At 32.8% G+C, this 22665-nt stretch overlaps 1 protein-coding gene across 11 annotated transcripts in view; it reads right to left on the minus strand.

The window, feature by feature from the left end:
* Positions 1-2149: 2149 nt before the first annotated feature.
* LOC105232263 (RNA-binding protein fusilli) overlaps positions 2150-22665 on the minus strand; it is a 46444-nt gene continuing 25928 nt past the window's right edge. For 5 of the 11 annotated variants that reach the window (XM_049451232.1, XM_049451236.1, XM_049451233.1 and 2 more), the window contains 7 exons: positions 22533-22622; positions 22426-22480; positions 17500-17610; positions 16762-17032; positions 14322-14636; positions 13203-13349; positions 7498-13114 (listed from right to left, as the gene is read on the minus strand). In XM_049451232.1, the coding sequence (XP_049307189.1) occupies positions 11822-13114; positions 13203-13349; positions 14322-14636; positions 16762-17032; positions 17500-17610; positions 22426-22480; positions 22533-22622 (2282 nt within the window). In that variant the 3' untranslated portion in view covers positions 7498-11821. Of the gene's footprint in view, positions 4801-4853; positions 5120-7148; positions 7169-7497; positions 13115-13202; positions 13350-14321; positions 14637-16761; positions 17033-17499; positions 17611-22425; positions 22481-22532; positions 22623-22665 lie in introns of those variants that run through there. The other 6 variants (XM_049451238.1, XM_049451240.1, XM_049451239.1 and 3 more) reach the window with 3 other exon arrangements.

Below are 22665 nucleotides of genomic sequence, written 5' to 3' on the forward strand. Positions count from 1 at the left end.
CCACATATGTACATAGTATGTTCCTCGAGCCTATTAGAAATCAAAACATTACTACCATATGAACAAGGGGCGTTCCAAAGTAAACAGAACTTAAAAAAAAGAACAAATGGTTTGTTCCGCAAAATCAATTTATTTTATTCAAAATACACGGTCCATAAGCAAGTTGAACGGGTGTTTTAGCTTGCTGGCCGGTATGGCCGCCAGTATGCCGGTGTAAGCCTTGTGAATAGTCTCTACGTCTGCATAACGCTTTCCTTTCATGGGCAATTGCATTTTTCCGAATTGGAAGAAATCGCACAGTGCCATATCAGGTGAATACGGGGAGTGGTTAATAGTTAAAATGTGATTTTTGGTCAAATAATCGTTCACAAGCGGTCACAGAATGTTGGATTCTGAGCTATTTTTGGTCGTCAGTCAGTTTGTGCGGAATAAACAGCGCACACATCTTCGATGTTTTGGGGATGTTCAATTCCATTTCCATGAATTTCACTGATGATTTCGGCTGATTTGATGAAAACGGTATCCCCTTCCGTGGTGAAAACGGATTTTGATTGGCCCACATGTCGATCGACATATATGTTCTCACGATCACTTTGAAAACGTTGAAACCACTCGTGCACTCTGCTACGGGATAGGCAATTATCTCCATCACAATTTTATCAATTGAAACATTTCGGTAAAGGTTTTACCAATTTTAAAACAAAATTTAATGTTGGCTCTTCATTCGAAGCTCACTTTCGCACCGATAACACAAACATACTGACACTTAAAACTTCCAATCTATGAAATGTCATGAAATTCTCACTGGACAATCGATAAAGATAGCAGATTGTAACGCATCAGTCAACATATAGATGGCGCCACCAGGGGACGCTAGATTCAAAAAGTCCTGTTTACTTTGGAACGCTCCTTGTATAATACAACATAATAATAAGTTTAACACTTATGAACTTAACACTTTAAGGATTTTTGACGAATTTGCTTTGATTTTTTTTTTTATTTTGATTATTTTTAATTGTGAGAATAGAAGTTACTTATACTGATTAATTTGAACTGATATTTTGATATTTTCTTGGCAGTTTCTGCAAGTGCTAGGCTGCTAGCATACAAAACATCAAAACTAAAATCCAGTTATTAAAAATAGCTATGTATATATAAATAATTGGCTATACTACTATACCGCGAAGATATTGGTAATGTTGTTAACCTTAATTTTGTCTAATTAAAGCTTTTGATAAATTGTCGATTTGTTAGACTATGAAACTTTTCCGCCAACTATAATATCTGCCTAAATTTTTTTTTGCAATTTTGAATTTTTTATTTATTTATTTAATTATAAGAAATTTATTTTCTATTTCTTGAATTGGAATTTAATTCATCGAATGTAATTGCAAAAGCGGCAGTGATTTTGCAAAAGCGGCATTCATTATGACCCTCTGAAGGAATAAACGTATAACTGTGCCAATTTGTACGTCTTTCAATTGCTCAAATGAGAACAACAACATCAACGTTGTCACTACGGAAGGGGATACCTCGGTAATTAAGTGAAGCATAACACTACTCTTTGGTAAAAGTAACGAATGTAGAAATCTCTTTTAGGTCATTTAATACTATACTATAATATAAGGAGGTTCAAAAATACATGTGTATGTATGTACATATGTCGCATAGACGTCAAAGTACGATGGTGCGACTCCAAAATGATTTTGAATTTTAGTTAAATTGGCGTCGTGATTACGATTCAGCACGGATAGGGCACATTAACGGGTTTCATTAACATTGTTTAAGCAGAAAATTTATTTCACAAACATAGTATGTATGTAAATCCAAAGTAGGTATAGAATAAATACATTTACAATTTCATTACTCTTCATCTGTGTAATCGTCTAGAAAACTTATTAATATAATTGAAATTAGTAACCCAATCGAGGTACAAGGCGACACTAATGAGACGAATAAAAAAAAACATCAAAAAAGTAGTAAGTTCCTTTAAAGATTATAATTTTGTGTTTGCTATACTCTGTGTGCTGTTGGTTGCTCCTGGTAACAAGAAACCTGATTGTGACGTGATGAACCTTAAATTTCCTTAATTTTTTCCTACATCTCGTGTACATCTGTGAACTGCAAGGTCATCCATTGAAATATTAAATATTGTTGTTGGCTTCAATATTTTTTATTACTCGGATTGCTTACATTTTTATTTTAACGTTAAGTAATAATCACGTGTAAACTGATATATAACAATTACTTAGAACTATTTGAATATAAAGGCATTTATACATAGTACATATAAACTCGTAACATACGTGTTGCTTACATTTGAGAAATGTGATTGCTGCCCTGCAGATCAAACGATTTTTGTGCCTCTCTCTAATGTTTGCAAATGTTTAAAACAATTACATTATAAATTAAGCGAAAACAATAAAATATTTTTACTATTGACTAGTTAAAATTTGTTTCATTAATAAGTATTTTTCTAAACGATACTCTTAAAATTCGTAGTTTGGAATATTTTTGAGACAACAGAAACTTATTCATTTTGGCTCTTAAACTTTTTTATCGAATCCTTGTACGTGGTGTCCCTAAATTAATGGAAGGTTCAAAATCGACGTCATTTCAATTAATCTTCAAAGTTAACAAAGGTAAAACATATTCGGAATGGAATAATGGAAGGTTCAAAATCGACGTCATTTCAATTAATCTTCAAAGTTAACAAAGGTAAAACATATTCGGACTATATTTTGTATGAAATTTTCGAAGTGCGCCCAAGCTTTCACTGTTATTGAAATATTGTTCAATAATAAAGACGCGTTGTTCTAATGTGTAACACAACATTTTATTAAGCTAGATTGTCAGCTACCGATTTGTAAATGGCGGCAAATTAAAATCTTGCGTCAATTTTGTGACACCCTTTATATTTACATTAAATCATTGATTTTTATGTGATAATAAGTCAATTTGCACATTGGTTATTATTAAAAATTCGTAGTTGTTCCTTGCAATATTTTACATCAGTTCTGATAAAGATTATGACAACATCATTCCAAACTTCTAGAGTGAGAGGAAACATTTGCACTTGAACAAATTCACTTCGTTGTTACATCATATTTCTGAATTATTTCCGAGAACACCTGACTACAGTCACTGTGAAGTCCTGTCGACGAAACCCACAAGTATTGAACAGCTCTAACACATATGGTACTATATATGTACATGTATGTACAATATATATCATATATTAACGGTAGACCGTAATATTAAACAGTATTATTCCAAACATATCTTTTATTAGATATATATCATAATTTAGGCACTAGAAATATTAACGTTAGGTATCTAATAAAAATTCGTTTGAAAAGTTCTACAGGATAGACTAACATTTTTGGGAGATTTAGTCACCATTTTGTTGTATATTCTCTCCAAACATTCACAAGTCTTACTTATAGTTGAACATAGCATTTATTGAATTTTACTGCTAATAACGTATATTCAATTGTTTTAGATATATGTTTTATAGTAGCTGTTTTCGATTCACCATTTCTTAGCTTTACCATTGTGAATACCTTCAACGGTAATAAATTGACAAAAACTATTACTATCCAAGAGAGGACCAGAACGCAGTTGCATTCATTAGAGACATGTTAGCTATAGCAGCGGTTATAGCTACTTTGTAATACTTGAGGAATCGTTGACAGCTTTTATTTCAATTAAAATTACGTGCTTATGTGTGACATACTCGTAAAGTGATGTTCCTTGGAAAGTTGTCGACAAGAGCGTTATCAGAAATTAAAGTTAATCTTACATATTTTAGTATAAGTAATTTAAGAAAAAAAATCTGTAACTTGAAACTTTTACTTTAGCTTAAAGGAATAAAAATTCGAGATTCTTTTATTTTGGAACTGAAAATCCAATTAAAGTGGGTTTTGACCAGTTTATGGATATTCCCTTACTATGTATAAGAGTTTTGTACGTTTTTATTGAATTCCTTATCTATCGTTCTAACGTAGTTAAAAAATTGTTCTAAACTGGCAAGAGTTATGAATTTTGCAAGTAGTTCCACATTAAATAAATTATTTCATTCAAGTAGAAAGGTAACGCAACCAGGCTTTTTATGTCTCAACTAATTTTGACAAATCTCATTTTAGTTGCAAAGACCTCAATTTGTGCTCGAAATCCTCGTTAAACCCTCCTCGACTGTGGTTTACAATAATGGAACCGTAAATTTTTCACCGAAATGCATCAAGCGATATAAAGTTCCATGCAAGAGTTCGATACTATTTCTACATTACCGGCGGTCACATCTCGGACAAAAGAGATTTTGCCAGCGTGCTTAGCGGAAGATGTCATCTTCAGTGAAGATGCTCGATCATTGTGAGTGGTATCGACGGTAAGTAGTGTTGTAGTAGGTAAAACTAATGCTGTCGATACATTCGGCAGGGCACTTAATGTTGCCGTTCGTGTTAGAGTCAAATGTGGCGCGGCAGCAGCTGTTGTAGGCAACGACACCAACGCCGGCTGTGGAGATGCAGTCATTGAGGGCGGAGCGCTATAGTGGTATACACCTGTTTGCTGTTGAGTTATAGTAAGTGGCAAGGTCATTTTGGCATGATACTGCGACAAGCCACCAACATCCTTTCTACTTCCTACATTGCCACCTGTAACTCCATTCGTAATTGGGACAACCGGCGGAGGTATTGTGGAAAATGTTTTTGACGGAATAAATGTACTTGACGGAGGTATTGTTATACTCTGAGGACTAAGCGCTGATGTTTGGACCGTTGGCAAAAAATCTAGAGGATACTAATTAAGGAATTATATATTATTGCAGTACGGATTGATAGATTCAGACAAACCATAGCTTGATGCTGAGTTGCAGTAATATTTCCAGCTAATGATGTGGTCGTATGAGTCGGTGGTTGTCCATAATATGCGTTTGGCGACACTGGCGGACTAGGATATGGCCAATAGAGAAAAGGTGGCGGAAAAAATGTCGGCTGAGGTGTTGGCTGCTGGTGATGATGATTTGGCAACGGACGATGTGAATGAGGTGACGTAAGTAAAGCTGTTGGTGATCCAAACGGTGGAAAAGGCCCAAATGGTGGGCTCAACACAGGTGCACCTAAACAGACAAAATGTTTCTCTATGAAAAAAATTTAATAATTAAAGTATAATAAATGCAAACATATGAATATCTCCTAATAAACTTTGCTAAATTATTCATGAAAAATTCCTAAATAGTCCTTTTTGGAATAAATTTTTTTAGTCAATACTTGCCCAATTTGTTTGTGAACAAAAGGTAAAGTTTCGAAAGCAATTGTTGATTAGTTGAAAGTCGGCATAATGGGGTTTTATTTAAAAACATCCATTGTCGAAGCAAACGAATTAATGAGCGGCGTAAATATGAACATGACGCTTAGCGGTGGATTTACTGCTTTAAAATATTTAGAGTATCGTAAGCTACATTTATGGGCCCGAAGATATTCCCTTTTAATTTTACTAAGATCACATTTGCAATAAAAAAGTATATTAAAATCTTTTTGCAGACTTCAAAGTAGTTTAATTGAAAAATAATTGCCCATGAATGATTTTATTACGAAAGTGAAACTTCAGAACATGTAATTCTGGACAAAATTTTTCGAAAGTCGTTTATATTTATAATTTTATATGAATGTATGAATGTAAATATATCAAAATATTAATATTAAAGTGAGAATTTCTCAAACATTATTTGCAATTATATTATTTCGTTAATAGCAGTATTCGAGGTACTTATTCTGTCTCCCTGATCTGTTTTGCTATAAATTCTGTTACAAAGCTTACAATGCATACAGCGAAGAAAATTTCACAGAAAAAAGTGCTGATATAGAATATTATAATTTGTATGCCGTCTACTCATATATAATAATCAATTCATTGTTAGAAAGCTAACAATGTTAGCAATGGAGTAGGGAGCTAAAGAAAATTATATTGTGGTGATTGCTTTATATGTTTGTTTATCGCACTATTGATCGTTTGATCGAAACTGTGCGGTTTTATTGATTTATGTATGACCGAATCGTTTGAAGGGTTGTGCGAAAGCAAAAAGTAAATGCTTAGACCATGACTCTTGCAAAATTTGGTGAATTGAAAAAGTTTGCCATACAAGCACGATTCGATATCGATTTTCAGTTTGTATGGAAGCTATAGCGGTCCGATATAGGTGATCCCGCCAAATGAGCATCTTCTTGGAAAGAAAATAACGTGTGTAAAATTTCACATCGACATCTTGAAAACTGAAGAAAAAGTTGACGTATATAAATGGACTCAGTTCGCCACGCTGAAGATATATGTATGTATATTATTAGGGTATAATGAGTGAGACGATTTAATCCTACTAATTTTAAAGGATTATTTGAAATCATGATCAGCTTCCAGAAGGCTAAATTTCTAATTGCATGCAAATACGTTGATAGAAAATAAATCAAACAAAATTACATGTTAGAACATATGTATGTCTGTATGTTTGCAGTATATTCTCTACCAAAACTTGTGAAGTTCAACGAGAGCTTCTAATGCATATAGTATACTGCGACCCGAATGGTAGGTAAATATATAAAATAATCACCCATTTATCTGTTTCTATATTCCCATACCCTTAATAATCCCATATCCATATGTATTGACTTGTTTATTTTTGTTGTTTTGGCGTTCACAATCCTTACACGTATGAGTTGGTTTTGTTGAACGTGAATCTAATATTTAATTTGTATATATTAATTCTGTATTTTTTCAGCCTTAATTGCACTCAAGTTAGGTTGATTAATATCTTATCGTACAAGTAGATATGCATACATAAGAGTTGGTAAAATAAAATATATGAATGATTATAAAGAAATTAAATCGGTATGTGCTAGAAATTACAACTTAAAATACAAGTGGACCCAAAAACGTATATAAAGGAATGTACTTACAGCTCAGATGTGTTATATATAACATTACCGTTACATCACCGTTACATCACCCTCAGCAAATTACACACACACAGAGAGAGACATACAAGATTTGTTTGTTGAATATTTGCAAGTGTTTTTGTTTGCTGCAATAAAAAGCCAAACCCAGCTAAAAATATGATTACGAGTAACACTCCCATAACTGGTATTAGATTCAGTATTTTGGACGTTACATTACACTGAGAGAAAAAGTTAAGCATTATTAAATTTAGCAACAACCCGTTAAATAAGAGAACTATTTTTAGTATATTTCAAAAATAAAACACAATTACACAAAATAAAACTAATGAACTAAATTTTAACCAAAGATAAATTATTCCCATTTTATCGGACACCATCGTTTGCCTTCATATTTGTCGAAATGTTCATATGTATGTTTGTACTACATAAGTTTCGTTTTAGTTTTCGTGCAAGCTTTAATATTTATACACATGTATCTGAATACATATGTTGCACGTATGGAATATTCGTTTCTTTTTAACTATCCAAATTTTAAAAACCAAAAGAGTGTATATAAAAATCTAGAATTGAAAAACAGTGCAATTCTATAAAATATTTTTATTATATTATTATTTAAGTTCATTTATATAAAATTGAGCAAAGGTAATATCAAAATGTCTAATGTTTATTAATATTAAATATTTCGTAATATTCATACAACTTTTTATTCACAATCTAGCCGTATGATACTTTCATAATTGGAAGGTTGCTTCATTTCCTTCGCCAGCAATTTAGGCTTTGATTAAATGTACGTACATTGGGAATGCTTAAACATTTTCACTTTATTCCCGTTGTGAGCTGTTTTTGTTAATTAAGTTATGCAACACAAGTTCGCCATTCAAAATTGTGAACAGGTGTAGGAACAAATTACCTAAGTCATATCAAAATTTATTTCTTAGTTCCGGAATGATATATATGTATATATATTATATGAATATATATATGTAGATATATGTATATATATATACATATATATATCTCTAGTTGTCTGTAAGCAGAAACGTTTAACCGATTGGAAACAATATGCATGTAAGCATGTATCAATGACACACATGAGTAACTGAAAAAAATAATCACCATACATTAAACCAAAACCCAACTTCCTAGCGATTACTAGATGACTGAAACAAACCTAAGACACATAAATGTATATAACTACACATGAATTGTTGTTTATTTAAATTTGCATTGTCATTAAATTATTATGTTTATTACTAAGTAAACGGTGCAATTATTGAGCTACATACAGATTTATTCATTGAAAGCATTTCCTTGAGTATAGTATATATAACCAATTCACATAAAACTTTAGCTTCGCTTTGTGTCAGATATTTGTTTTGACATAAAAGTTCGATGTACGCTTTTGTATGAGTACGTACAAAGTTTTCGGCGCGAAGCCAAGCAAAAATTTTGGGCAACTCTCATCTTTTTACGCGTTTCCAAGCAAGAACCGCCAATTTTATTAGAGGGAAACACTGAAAGCAAAGCGTTCATTGTGACATACCCTTTGTTTTCGACGCTTCGTTGTTTCAGTTGAACTATCACGCAAAGCGATGAAGGTTGTATGTGAATGGGCCTTAAGTCTTCGTCTGTAACATTAACATAAAAGCTATCGCGAAATATTGTGAATTTATCATATTGTCAAAAGATATGGATCAATAAACACTTTGGTAAGGGTGTGCATATATGGTACATAAGTGAACACAAAATCAATTTCGAGTCGCATATTCGGTTATGTTTATAATGTTAGTTTCTAGGTATATTTAGAAAAATTGCAATAAATGTTTTGAAATATTAAAAGCTTTCCTATTTTAGCATGCCATTAAATATTATCGAACGAAGTAATAGACATACAATTAGAAGACATGAGAAATTTAAACACTCTTAGGTGTAACTTCTCAATGTTATCAGCGACGTAACAACGGAAGTACTTAATATTTCCTTTCCTTATTAAATACAATTATTTAAATTTAAGGCGGTTAAACAAACTGTTGCTTCTATGGGTAATAGGATTTACATATAGAACATATACTACATATAATATATAGGTACTTTGATTTTCAAAACATACTAACATGAGTAAATGCAGTATTAAAATCATTTTATTCGTAACCCATGAAACGTATTATTTTAAAAGGTATATAGCAATCCACATAGCTAATTATTACTCTTATATTGGATCGAGAATTCTAACATTGCTTCAAAATTTAATTTTTATAAAAATATAAAAGACATGTCATATTATTGACACCACTACGAGATGACTACTGTAAATTTGTGAACACCATTTCGCCAGATAAAATAGAGACGCATATCTAAAATGGTAGAAGAAGCCAGTAAAATACTAGTAATGCATGGAACACATAGATGGTGGCAAGCGACAAGCATCTGTCAAAAATTAAAACACACTTTTTTATGGGAACAGTTATTTAGACAACAGCACTACTTCACGGCAGCAGGCTTGCAGTTGTCGCTGTCGCTAAATTATAACTTAGAAACCGACGACAATTGGTAAATGTACTGTTACCGCTAATATGTGAAATGTAAAATTATTCGAAACTTTAACAAGTCTAATGTCACTTTAACAACAAAAACACAAAATACCTCTGATATATCATTTGACAATTAATAATTAAAAAATATTTAAATTTCTTTCAAGTGAACAGTTTTAGTACGACAAACAACGAAGTTGTGTCCATCAGATGCTCGATATGTCTGCTGCCGTTTTCAAAATATAGTATACGACAAAAAAATTCAGCTGCCGTGCATTAGTGTCGTGCAGTCGTCCTTGTGTTCAAAGCATAAATGTATAAATATGAAATGTTTCATCATGCATTTCCCAAATAATTGATACCATTTTTTTGACATTTTAGCTAGAGTCATTTGGTAATAAAAAATAATCATAGAAATACATAAATGACGCATTTTGGTAAAGTTTTTGCTTGAAAAAAAGTTTCAAAATATTATTTTCATGAGTAAAATATGTACTCTCCCTACCAAATCGATGTAATTAAATAAGCAAATGGGGAAAATTAGTGATAAAAGTAAACATAAATCGATATGCGACTAACACCATATACATATGCACAAATAATGATGAACTCATATTAAATAACCATAAAAGAAAGCGTACTATAATATTGAACTGACTCTTGAGAAAATCAAGCGAACATAAAAAAGGAAAATTATTAAACAATTGTGCGCTTTCAAGAACCAAGGATAGTGTAGGTACAATAAATATTGATAAATTTTGAAGTATGAATTTAAAGACAACGGACAAAGGAAAAGTTTTCATTTGTAACTAGTCATATTCACATTGATTTAAATAGTAGAATGAATATAGAATTTTAGTCTTAATAATAAGTAGTCTAAATTAAAATATCGCTCCATGGAGACAAATCCATTCTGATTTCATAATTTTTTTGTTTAAATTTAGTACATATGTATGTAACATGTTCGGTATATAAATAAGTATATGTATGAAATTACTTAGAAACCATTTGCTCAAAGGAACGATATTTATATTGCCATGTAAAATTAGTAAAACATATATATTATATTTAGTATCGATAGGTTTTGACCATAGCGATTTTAGAAATCATAAGTTGTTTTCATTTAAATGCTACATTCATTTCCAAACAGATTTTTTCATTCAATCGTTACTAAAAAGTTTAAAACATCCTTAAGATTTAAAAGCCGCTTAATCAGATTTTTAATTGCATTAAACAAATACATACATATAAATAGTGTTCATATATAAAAAAAAGCCCAGCAAAATTTGTGAATTTTATTATATCGATAGCAAAACGTTTTGTGTTTAAGGCAAATACAAATCCAACACCTTGCAATATTCATTTACGAAGTAGCCCTTTAATTGCAAAAATAATTAAGGAAAATGTAATTAATTTTAAAGAACGAAATTGCACAAGTCTTACAAAATATATTTTATTCGCAAACATATGAATGGCTCAGCTTTAATCCCTTTGTTAATGAATATTGCTAGCCTCTTTCAACTTATTGAGTCGTTTCGCCATATTTGTATTTTGTTGATAAGTTTAAAAAGAATATAAAATTCACGCGTTAGTCGTAATAGTTTAATAAAAATTGAGATGCGAAGAATTAATCTATTTTCAAATGCTTACAAATTCATATATTACCCAGATAAACTTTACACGTCAAATGTAATTTGGATTTACGATATTCCAGTCTAATATATCCAAACTAAATTGCAGTTAAAAACAACACAATTGTATTCTTAATTCTATGAAATCTTACTGAGTAAGTTGTCGTATATATGGAAGTATGTATGTTTAGAGTGGATATATAGAGTGCCAAATTTAGATTTAACTGGTTATATAAGTATATACCTACATATGTTCGTTATGGTAAATAGCTTAACGTTAAGAGCTTGAGCATATAGACTATTACCAATATTTTTTCCCTTAACTCGACTTAAGCTAATCTTCCATATGACCGCAGATGCATATTAAACGGAAACAATGTGAATAATTAATTAAATGACAGTGTAGTATAATGTGTTTTATTGCAATCATTCCATTTAGTCCCCATCATTTTATGAACACATTTTAAATGTATAAAACGTTATTGAAGGGAATATATACGTGGCACAGGCACGTTAATCTTTACATTAGCTGATACATACCAAGCTTGAACTAAAATTTTAACGACAAACGACTGTCGGATTGTTACGTTACATTAAAGTAAAAAAACTGCCTATCTATAAAAACTGATATTTATAAGGAAAAAAGTTGATCAATAATCAGTTCGTCCTTTTAGCAGCATTTTATGTCTTATGTCAAATCTAAACCTGTCTAAATTCCAGGATTATAGAACTGGTATAGACTACCGGCATTTGGTGGGCGCGTAAGAGCCCGTTTAGCGGCAGTCGCAATATTACTTTCCTGCTGGAAGGCATTCTCATACGAGCGCTTCATTGAGTGGGCCATAGTTGGGCCTGCTGTCATTGGTGCGTTGGGCATGACGCCAGCCACTGGGCCTGGTGCACCTGCGCCACTCAAACCCGTTGCAGTTGCTGCATATGGAAAGCCTTGTGGCAAATAACCGATCGGAAATGGTTGAAAGGAAAATGGGCGTGGCATAATCACAAACTGAGGATGCGTTGTTGGTGTACCAGCAGTAGAAGGGCTAGGCGACGTTACATTAGACGCACCCGTAGCAGACGGGTGTTGGAATAGCAAAGGGTTCATAAAATTTGCATACAGTTGTTGCTGTTGTTGTTGATGTTGTTGTTCCGCAGCCACAGCTGCAGCTTGCTGTCGTGCCAACAAATTTTGCTGCGCGATATATTGAGCCTGCTGTTGCGCAATAAGCACAGAGTTAGCGCCCATAGACAACTGAGAAGAATGTAAAGGATAATTAAATGGATATGCAGCCATAGGAGATGTTTGTGCATTTGAAGTGCTCGTTGGCATTTGTAAGGTTGAAGTTTGCGCATTTCCTAGCCCACCAAGTGGAACCGCATTTTGTACAACAGCAGCAGCAGCGACAGCGGCGGCAGCATTTGTTTGTGCCGTTATGGTTTGATGCTGAGCAGCATTTGGTGTTGTGCCAACTGAGGCCGTCATAAAGGGAGAAAGGCTACCTGCCGAAGCTGTCATAGCTGCCACCGTTTGTGCATTTGTTGATGGCAGCGCAACGTGCTGTTGTTGTGATAGCACAGCAACTGCTGCTGCCATCGATGGTGATGATTGCATTGCATGCGTATGCGCATGCGCATGTGTTAAATGGGAACTTTGGCCATGAGTGTGAATGTGAGCATTTGAATGACCGTGATTGTGGGCTTGAGCATGCGTATGAGAACTAATTGCCTGTGCGTTGGACGGCGACGGTTGAGGTAACATACCCGGTGAAAGCAGCGATGACTGTTTAGCTGCAGCTGAATGATGAGGATGTGGTGTTGCAGAAATGGGGGATTGTAGACCCCCATTCAGGACCATGTTCATATCATCGCCAGAGCACTGGAACACTTCAATATAGCGGTACTTTTTACCAAACATCATAAACTGGTTATGCTTGCGTAGGGCACACAAGCGCGCGGACTCCTCTGAGTCCATTTGAATGAAAGCCTCACCACTGGGTTGACCCTATTTGAATAAGAATTAATACAAAGTTTTAGCATTGGTAAATCATTATGTTATATAAATTAATATGACAGTTAAAAAAATCAATTACTTGGGCATTGATAACCATGTGTACTCCTTGGAATATAATATGCTTTGCAAAATCATCCAAAAAATGTAAAATGTGCTCGACTAGAGCCTCATAAGGTAGGCCACGTAAACGAATACAGTTCTTTGTGGTTCCTGAAGTAATTAAGTGCTGCAAATCAACCGTAAAAAAATTATATATATAATTACATAAATGTTTGTACGTGATACATTTAAGGGATCATCTAAGTGTTACCTCACTGATTTTCGCTATTTTTTTTAATGTTTAAATTAACTAATCGGTCGGGTTATTTTTATATAAAAAATTATTTTTTTATGTTTATTTATTGGGTTTATAATATTAAACATTAAATAAATATTTGAAACCACACGTAAAAAACGTGTACGACGTCTACGATTGCAGTAGCAATTTTGATCAAAAACAAAAATTTCAAAAAAGTAGAAAAGTCGCTATCGCGCTATGGAGCTTTTTGTTTGAAATTTGACAAAATGGCGGCGGTTTGAACAAAAAGTAGAAAAAATAAGAAGATTAAAAAAAAGCTTTCAGACCGCGATAGCAATAAAGTTAAAAATCTTTTCTCCAAATTGGAACTAGATATCTTCAAAACTCTTCCTTTGAGAGTGGAAACCGTTTTGAAAAACACCATTCTGAGAAAAACACGTTTAAAGATCGGAGTGAACACTACACTAATCTGTTCCCTTTCTACAAGAAACGCTGTAGCGACCGTACTAATTTAAATTTCGATTTTAGAAAATGTTTATTACAGTATTCGAAAATTTCACACTGAGACAATCCCTTACTAATCGATATTCAACATCTAGTCCTATATAAAAATTTCATGAGGAGTTAAAGAGAAGTTTGTACTCATCTCCTTTATTGAACTAATAATTTTTTAAATAAAATCTTTAAATCTTTTAACTTTTTATTTATTAAAAATCTTCAGTTAATCTTGAGTAGTTTTCATTTATAAACAGAAGGAAGTTCATTGATTTATAAAAAAAAATTAAATTGGTGTTAAAAAAGTGATATAATTTTCTTTTCGGCCGAGAAAACTGACTCACAAAAATTATGAAATTAGAGTAGAATTTATTAGATAAATATTTTTTTAATAGGTTTGCATACCTGAGGTAACAGCGATAGCGGCATTGATGGCAATTGGGCAATAAGTGGCTGTTGATGGTTAGCTTCGTAAGTCCTTGGGTCCATGGAACGATTTAAAACCTGCTGCACTTCCGCTGTTGTTGAGCGAAATAGTTCTATATAACGCTGACCAATTGATTCGCGATGGCGAGAAAGCGCCTTAGGCGCATCCGACTCAATAGCAAATAGCACGAAGGCATCACCAGTCGCTCGGCCATCTGGTTTTTTGACAAAAAGCACTCCTTCCACACCATCAAGAACAGTACAAGGGTCCTCACCAGTGGTAAAAAAATCCAACTGTTAAAAAAGGTTAGGTATTTAATACTTAGCTTATTTACGTATTTAATACTTAGCTTAGCTCTACGTAAGTTATATACTTTTTCGAGAGTAATTGACAAATTGGCCTTAAAAACGGTTATAAACAACTGTAAATTTCATAGCAGAGGCAGAGTGGATACCAGGTCTAAAACTTAAAGCCACTTGTTTAAAGTGGCCTTTTTCGGTGTATATACTAACAGTCAACCGAAACCAGCACGATGGAAAAACTGTAACACAAGAATCATACATTTCCATTTTCCAATATTTCATAGGTTCCTAGACATCTCTAAGAAAGCCTCTCCAAAAACCTATTCATAATAATTTTTTTTTCATTGAGTTATAAAATTAATAAGAAATAAAGAATTTTTACAAAAATAGTCAAATTTCAACCGTTAATATCTTTTAAACGGTTGGGTTTACGAAAAAATCATTAAAGACCATATTTTAGAGCATTCAATTTCCTACAAAACCTAATTAACAAGATATTTTTTCAAGTAGTTGGAAGCGAGATATAAATTTTTCTATCTGATAATAAGAAAAAATAGAAAACCGTTAGGCGGAGGACCTTCCCGTTACAATTAAAAACTCATATTTGGAGAGGCTTTCTTGGAGGTGTCTAGGAACCTATTTTTTTAATCACCCTAATGTACATATATGTATACGGGTGGCTGATGAAAGCCGCTACCAAAAAAAATTAAATAACTTTTTTTCTATTTAATGAATCTGGTTAATTTTTTTTTTTTTTTTTGCAGATTGACTTTTACAAACAAGAATTGGATTGTCCGCCGCTATCACGCACTGGAGTGCGTAGTTTCGGTTCAAAGAGAGTATAGGCGCACTTTTGGCGGCAATCCTCCGAGCAGATGGACCATAATGAGACTTGTAAACAATTTTTCCGAGCATGGGACAGTCAACAGAAGACCTTACCATCGAAACCCTTCAGTTCGAACGAAGGAAACAATCGCTGCTGTAGCTGCTGCCAAACAAAACAATCCACGTGTTTCGACAAGAAGCTTATCTGCTCAAATGGGTGTAAGCAGACAGTCATTACAGTCAATTATGCACAAAGATTTGGACTTATTCCCATATAAAATTCAAATGGCCAACAAACTGAACGCTGCAGACTTGCCGTGCCGATTCGCTTGGAATTTTGCCAGAAGATGCTTCAAATGGTGGAAGAGGATGGAAACATGTTGAACTGTCTTTTCATGTCTGACGATGACCATTTCGATTTAAACGGCAACATAATCAAACAAAATTGTCGAATGTGGAGTGCTTCTAACCCACAGATACTCCATGAGACGGAATTGCATCCACTTCGTGTCACAGTGTGGTGTGCAGTTTCATCACGCTGCATTGTCGGGCCCTACTTCTTCGAAGAGAACGGTCACACCGTTACGGTTACTAGAGACCGTTACTTGAGGATGTTGAGAGAGTTTTTCTATCCAGAATTACGCCGAATGAGAATTTCTTTCAACTCTGTGTGGTTTCAGCAAGATGGTGCAGCTCCTCACATAGCCCAACCTGTTATGACAGAATTGCGACGAAAATTTCCCAATAAGCTGATATCCAGAAACTCCACATTCTATTGACCACCCAGGTCGCCTGACCTTACTGCACCTGACTTTTTTTGTGGGGTTATTACAAACAGGAAGTCTACAAAGCAAAACCAACAAATTTGAATGAACTAAGACAATCCATTCGAGAAACAATTGCGGCTATTCCTGTCTCAACTCTCCAAGCAGTAATGAACAACTTTTTGGTAAGATGCCGCACATGCATCAACGAGCAGGGGGGCATTTAAATTCCATTATTTTTAAAACTAATTAAGCTATATTTAATAAAATTGAATGTGCTTCAACATGAAGAAAAGTAAAATGAATTCCATACACTGAAAAAAATATTATTTGAGTTTCTTAATGTAGCAAAATTCATCAGCCACCCTGTACATATGTATATTATTTACGTACTGGGTTATAACTCCTCCTAATAGACCTAAAAGCACATTTATATTGATCTCATTGAACTCATCGATATTTTAATATTTACATATTCATATTCAAACATTGCGGATATTTATTTATTTTATTTTATTTTCACTTACTACTTGTTTGGCGGTGCAATCATATGGTAGGCCTCGCATGCGTATTATGACCTGTGCTCCTTTAGAGAGGAAAGCCTGCGCTTCGTTAGAAGCTCCGCCAGCAATGGCTAAGAAATCTTCACCAGTAGCTCGATAAACTTCAATGTATCGGCTGCCAATATGATGCTTGTGACGCTTTAGTGCCATGTCGCGATGCTCTTGTGATACAAAACGAATAAGAGCCTCACCGTTTCGTCGACCGAGAGGCGATAGGCAAAGAGCAACACCACCCCTGCAAATAAGGAACATAAGTAAAGCTTATTACAATCTATGAATGCACATGTTCTTAATCAAACCTTTTGATCTCTTATCAGTGGGGTTAAGCACTATTTTTATTTAAATTTAATATAATAATTACATACAGTAGGCTTGCAAGCATAATAATTTCCTAACTCCGCAAAATAACAATATTAAACTTCGCACACACAAAAAGTTTTAATTTGAAGAAAATTCGAACTTGATATATGCTACATATGAATACAATATGAGGTCGACTGTGCTTGAACACCGAGTTTTTAGCATGCTTCTAGTTATCTCTTTATTTTACTCAAAAAAGTCAAATTACATAAGAGATAAGGTCTTCTAAACATACCTATACAAAAAAGGGACATCAAAAACTATAAATCTCAGTATACTTTACAAAATATTTGAAAAGCAGCAACGGGTTAATCACATGTGTATATTATTTGCTTTACTTACTTGGCAACGTTCAGACCACGAAAAAATTTAGCTATATCCTGATCACTGCTCTGCCAAGGTAAACCTCGAGCGCGTACAATACAATTACCGTCTATGTCGTCGTCAATTGAGCTGCAAGTAAAGAAAACTTAAAAATAAAACTTTGAAAGCTAAATGCGCGAAAGTATTTCTAGAAAAAGCCAAAATGTTTGGTACCTCAATCAGGTGACCATAATTTCTATAAAGTCGTGGCAACTGGTATGCTTGATGTAATCACATTACTCCAATTGAGTGTGCGAATGAAATAATAAACAAATTAATGGATTACTTATGTATATCTACATATATATGAACATACCATACATATGTATAAATATATATACAAATAGGGCTTGCAGAAGAAATAAAATACTCAAAAGTATATTTCATTAAAGCTGATCTCAGCGAAATAATTGTATAGTTATGCACATTCGTATTATTTCAAATTAATAACATTTTCGCTGATTTCCATCAACTATTTATGGGCAGTGAGAAGCTCATGAGTATAGTATGCACAGAAAATCATGTTGAAATTTCCTTTATTTGACACTGCACAACTAAATCGAAAAAGTTCTTTCAGAGTGATGCTTGCAAAATATTTAAACTATTCTATACTCAGATTAACTGTTCACTTTTTCGTTTTCATACATACATACACACATACATTTAATATATATTCTCTGTTTTGTTGGGATAACGATCGATGGGTTCCAACCGAATTATTTGAATAAATAATGGAATTGCGTATGCGTATGTAAATCCATATATTTGATTGTTTTTACAAAGCGGAATATTGTACCAATGCACGTTCATAAAATAAATGTACACAATATTTACATTCATTCATATATATTATAGTATGTGTATCGATATGTTCGGACTGGTAAGCCTTAGAATGTATTAACAGACAATTTGATCAGATTAGACTATGTGATCACTTTGACTCGAACGTATGCAACGCGCAACCTTATCACTGTTGTATTGAAACTGCGACTACTTTGGAATTTTTAAAGTCTTCGATTTTAAGTTATGCAGTAAGAAGCTTGGGAGCAATATTTGAGAGTTGAGTAAGAATTGAGTCATTTCTCGACAATGTGAGTTGAGCAAAACATGATAAAGACGATTTGAGCAACATTTTTTAGAAAATCAAACTTCTTCCGGTTAAAGTAATACTCATTCGAAGTCTTTGAATTTAAAATTTGTTTTAAAGAGGTCACAGGAAGCGAATCTTCAAAAATGTACATATTTTATATGGTAAAAAGTTATACATATTGTATGTAACTATACATGTGCTAATGAAATGAAATAATAAAAGAAATATTTCAGAGTAATATATAGTTTTGAAGTCCCATATATCTTTTTTTCTATTAGCACTTGAGTAATAAAATTATAAATATTTTCTTCATTTTCAGATAAAATTTTAACATCCAACAAGGGGGAGATGTTCATAATAGATTAAAGCCATATTTAGCCATCAATTCAGTTAGGTTCATTTCTACATTTTGCTTCGTGTCCATTACTAAAATATACTCGAAGCAGTTTTATGAAAATTGACTCACACATTAACTAAAAGTCAGCTAGAGTATGTCAACTGGGATAGTTCTAATAATTTTGCTTTTATTGACCGATATAGACAATATAAAAACAATTGAAATGTTTGTACATTAGGTATAACGGGCTAGGGGTAGTATTGGATGTGAAATTCATAATCTTAATTTTGATTTGTCGGATATTTATATTAAATATATCATAGAGTATTGCTAAGCCTTCTTTTTAAAAATTTTCTAACCACAAACACCACTCCCTACTGCGGTTCCCTCCACCAAATTACAGTTTTTTATCATAATTTGGATCTTAGTTACAGCATTTTATAGGTTTTCAACTATAAGTATGATCAGATTCTCCCTATCTACAGTTTCATCAGAGTTTTTTTTATTTTTTACTTAAGCTATTGCGGAAGAACGGACAACTCAGGTTGTCAAGATGATGAATTACATATACATATGTATATAACTCGATATTTGTCTTAACTAGTGTTAGGGGATGCAAACACACTCTTATCTTAGGTGAACAAAACTATTATACTCTGTTGCAACTTGTTGAAAGAATTAAAAAAATTGTGACCCATAACTAGGTATATTGTGCTTTCCTAAGTCGATATAAAACGAATATGATACACTTTTGTTATTCAGTTGGGATACATTTTATTCAATTTAATTAAAATTCAAAAAATAGGTATTTGGCAGTGTAATTGTAAAATATGCATAAGTTTAATTAATATTGCACCAAATTAAAATATTTTTGCTATGTGGCGTGATATTGTCTCAAAAAATATAAACATTTATTATAAAAAAATAAAACATCTGCTATAATATACTGCCGTTTAATATACACCCAAAGTGGTCGGTCTTGTATGGAATCAGCGGCCAATAATAAATACTTCCACTGCCTATATTAAAGTTAAACTTTTGCCAAAGCTTTTTAAAATCTTCCTCTCCCGTGCCCCACTCCGCCACACCCCGATGGCAACAAATTTTAATTAACTATATTAAATTAAAAAAGTTGATAAACGAAAAAAGGAATTATTTGAATATTATTCAACTAAATCAAAAATTGATTTACTTTTGCATGATAATAATTTGTAGCAATCCGTTAGTTCTTTCGTGTATGATGGAGTCGATACATCTTCACGCCATTATTGCTTGTCTCAGCACATTCTTATGAGAGTTCTCCAATATAAACTGGTGTATATTGAATAACATTGGGAGCGATGTTATGACTGACGAAGGAAGATAATACCAGGAATATTTTGAAGTTAATTCCTTTGCAGGATCTAGCCCAAATCTAGTGCATTTAGGGTTTAATTCCTTTTGAAATTGAATTTGAACAGGACGGCAGCTGCAGTTTTTCTAAATTTGTTTATGCTCTTCATCATTTTGCGATTTTATTATCAATTGTACAGAGACATATGTCGTGACAAATAAATTATTGTATTCCAAATTATTATTTTCAAATTTCTGCTTATATTCGCTCTGAACGGAATTGCCATTAAAGCCACATGCATATTCCTATTGATAATAGGTAATTAGAGGGCTCATTCCGTTCATTAATTACATTTGTGAGGATATGTGGTGCAATAATTTCTTTTATCTCAACTTCATCATCAGATTGTGAGACCTTTATTTGCTCAGGAAAACTGTTTTTCCTTTAAAATGTTATCATAGCAGCGTAAAAAGTTAATATCAAGTTTTTGTTAACGAAACTTCTAATAAGTAGATACTGAAACAAAGAAATTTGCAAAAATTTGCAGCTGAAATCAATAGCATTGACTAAGAAAACATTAACTAATATAAAAAAAACTTGATTCATTTGAGGGCGAGACAGGGATCACAACTTTTGGTATACCTGAAATCGATGTATGTATAAAGCAAAACATAGAACTCAAAAGGTTCTTATAAAACAATTGTTTTAAAATAATAAAACAATATATTAATATATAAAAACTACTTTGTTATATAACATATACCTTTATTCTCAACACACATTTTAATTGATGGGGATTAAGCACGATTTTATATTTCAAATTAATTTATTATAAGAGATAATTTTTACGCTATTTTCACTGCACAGTCCGCGTGTTTCTCTTGTCTCACTTCTCGCGCTTTTCGTAGCCCTTACGAATGGGATAGAGCAAAAATGTATTTACCGTTAGTTTTATTGGTGTTTTAAGAAATAGCTTTGACACAAGCAGTGGTAAATTTCACACTTTTATTTTTTTATTTTTGACCTATGAAATCGACCAGTGTGCAACGGTTTCTTTTTTACACGGATTTGAAGTTTGAAAAAATATTTTTGAAAAAAAATCACTGTCTTATAATTATGTTTGTTTTTACCACACTTAGTACCATTGCTGAAATGAACATACATAGCAGTAACTGGGAAATCCCCTTATTCTCGACTCTTACCTACACATTTTGTTCGTCGCAAACAATTGCGCTTGTTATGAAATAGCGACGAATAATTATGCAGCTATGTAAATATTTTTTCCTTATTTCTATTCTATTTTTTCTGTTCTTAATTCTGGATTAACAGATTTCTTTTGTTTTAATCTACCAATTTTTCACCTGTATGAATTATGTATTTTAAGTTGTAGTGTTCAATAAAATGCCACATGAACAACATTTTCAACATTTTTTACACGTTTTTTCGAAGTAAGTTCTTTATTTAATCTTACACGGTTTTCAGTTGGCATGGAACGTATCCCCCATTTTACAATAGAAAACGCCTTTCTTTTTACATGGATTTCTGAGGAACGTATCTACCATGTAAAAAAAGAGTTGGGTGTATTCCAAAATAATATATGAAAAGAGCCAATATCTCTTGTATCATTTTCCAATAAATTTATATATTTTCTTAAATGGTATTTCAATTAAGGTGTCATCTGAAACACTAAAACCCAATTTATTTTTAAAAAGTACGTGAATGGTGAACGTCCCTACTAGAATGAAAAATATTGATAAATAAAAAAGTAATTAACGTTTTTTTTTTAATTTCCCCCCATAATTTTTACGTAAATTTTGTCATAACATTGTCAATAAATTCTAAAAAATCATGAAACTAGTAGGAACGATAGCCACGCGTTTTGCGAAAAAAATAAGAAAATCGGTTTAGAAGTTCGACCGAAATCATGTTCATCAAGTAAGTAAAGTTTGAGGTACTACACTCCGAGCGCTGCGAACGTCGAGCGGTATTATTATTTTTGGGCCTTTTTCGAAACCTTTCAATGGTAAAGTGGGTTTCTACAATAATTCGAAGGGTATAAGAGAACAGAAAATGGAAAAAAACCTACTGACCTCTTAAGTCTGTTACTCGATAATTAAAAACACGTACATTTATAAATATTCTTACCAAATTCCAGGTTCCAGAACTAGGGTCACTATTTCATTTGCCTTAAATTTGTGTCCTACAAAACATACAAAATTATATAAACCAGTAGCAGAAAATAATAAGCATACCTCCTTTTAACATTACTTGTATCACCGAGACCATTTCACGAGATTCTTTAACATAGAACTCCTGTTCTTCACTATTAGTAATATTAAGGTCTAATAAAATAAAATGTTGACTTTAATAGCTTTCGGTTTTTAT

The sequence above is a fragment of the Bactrocera dorsalis genome, chromosome 3, assembly GCF_023373825.1.
Source record: "Bactrocera dorsalis isolate Fly_Bdor chromosome 3, ASM2337382v1, whole genome shotgun sequence".
Classification (NCBI taxonomy): Eukaryota; Metazoa; Arthropoda; class Insecta; order Diptera; family Tephritidae; genus Bactrocera; species Bactrocera dorsalis.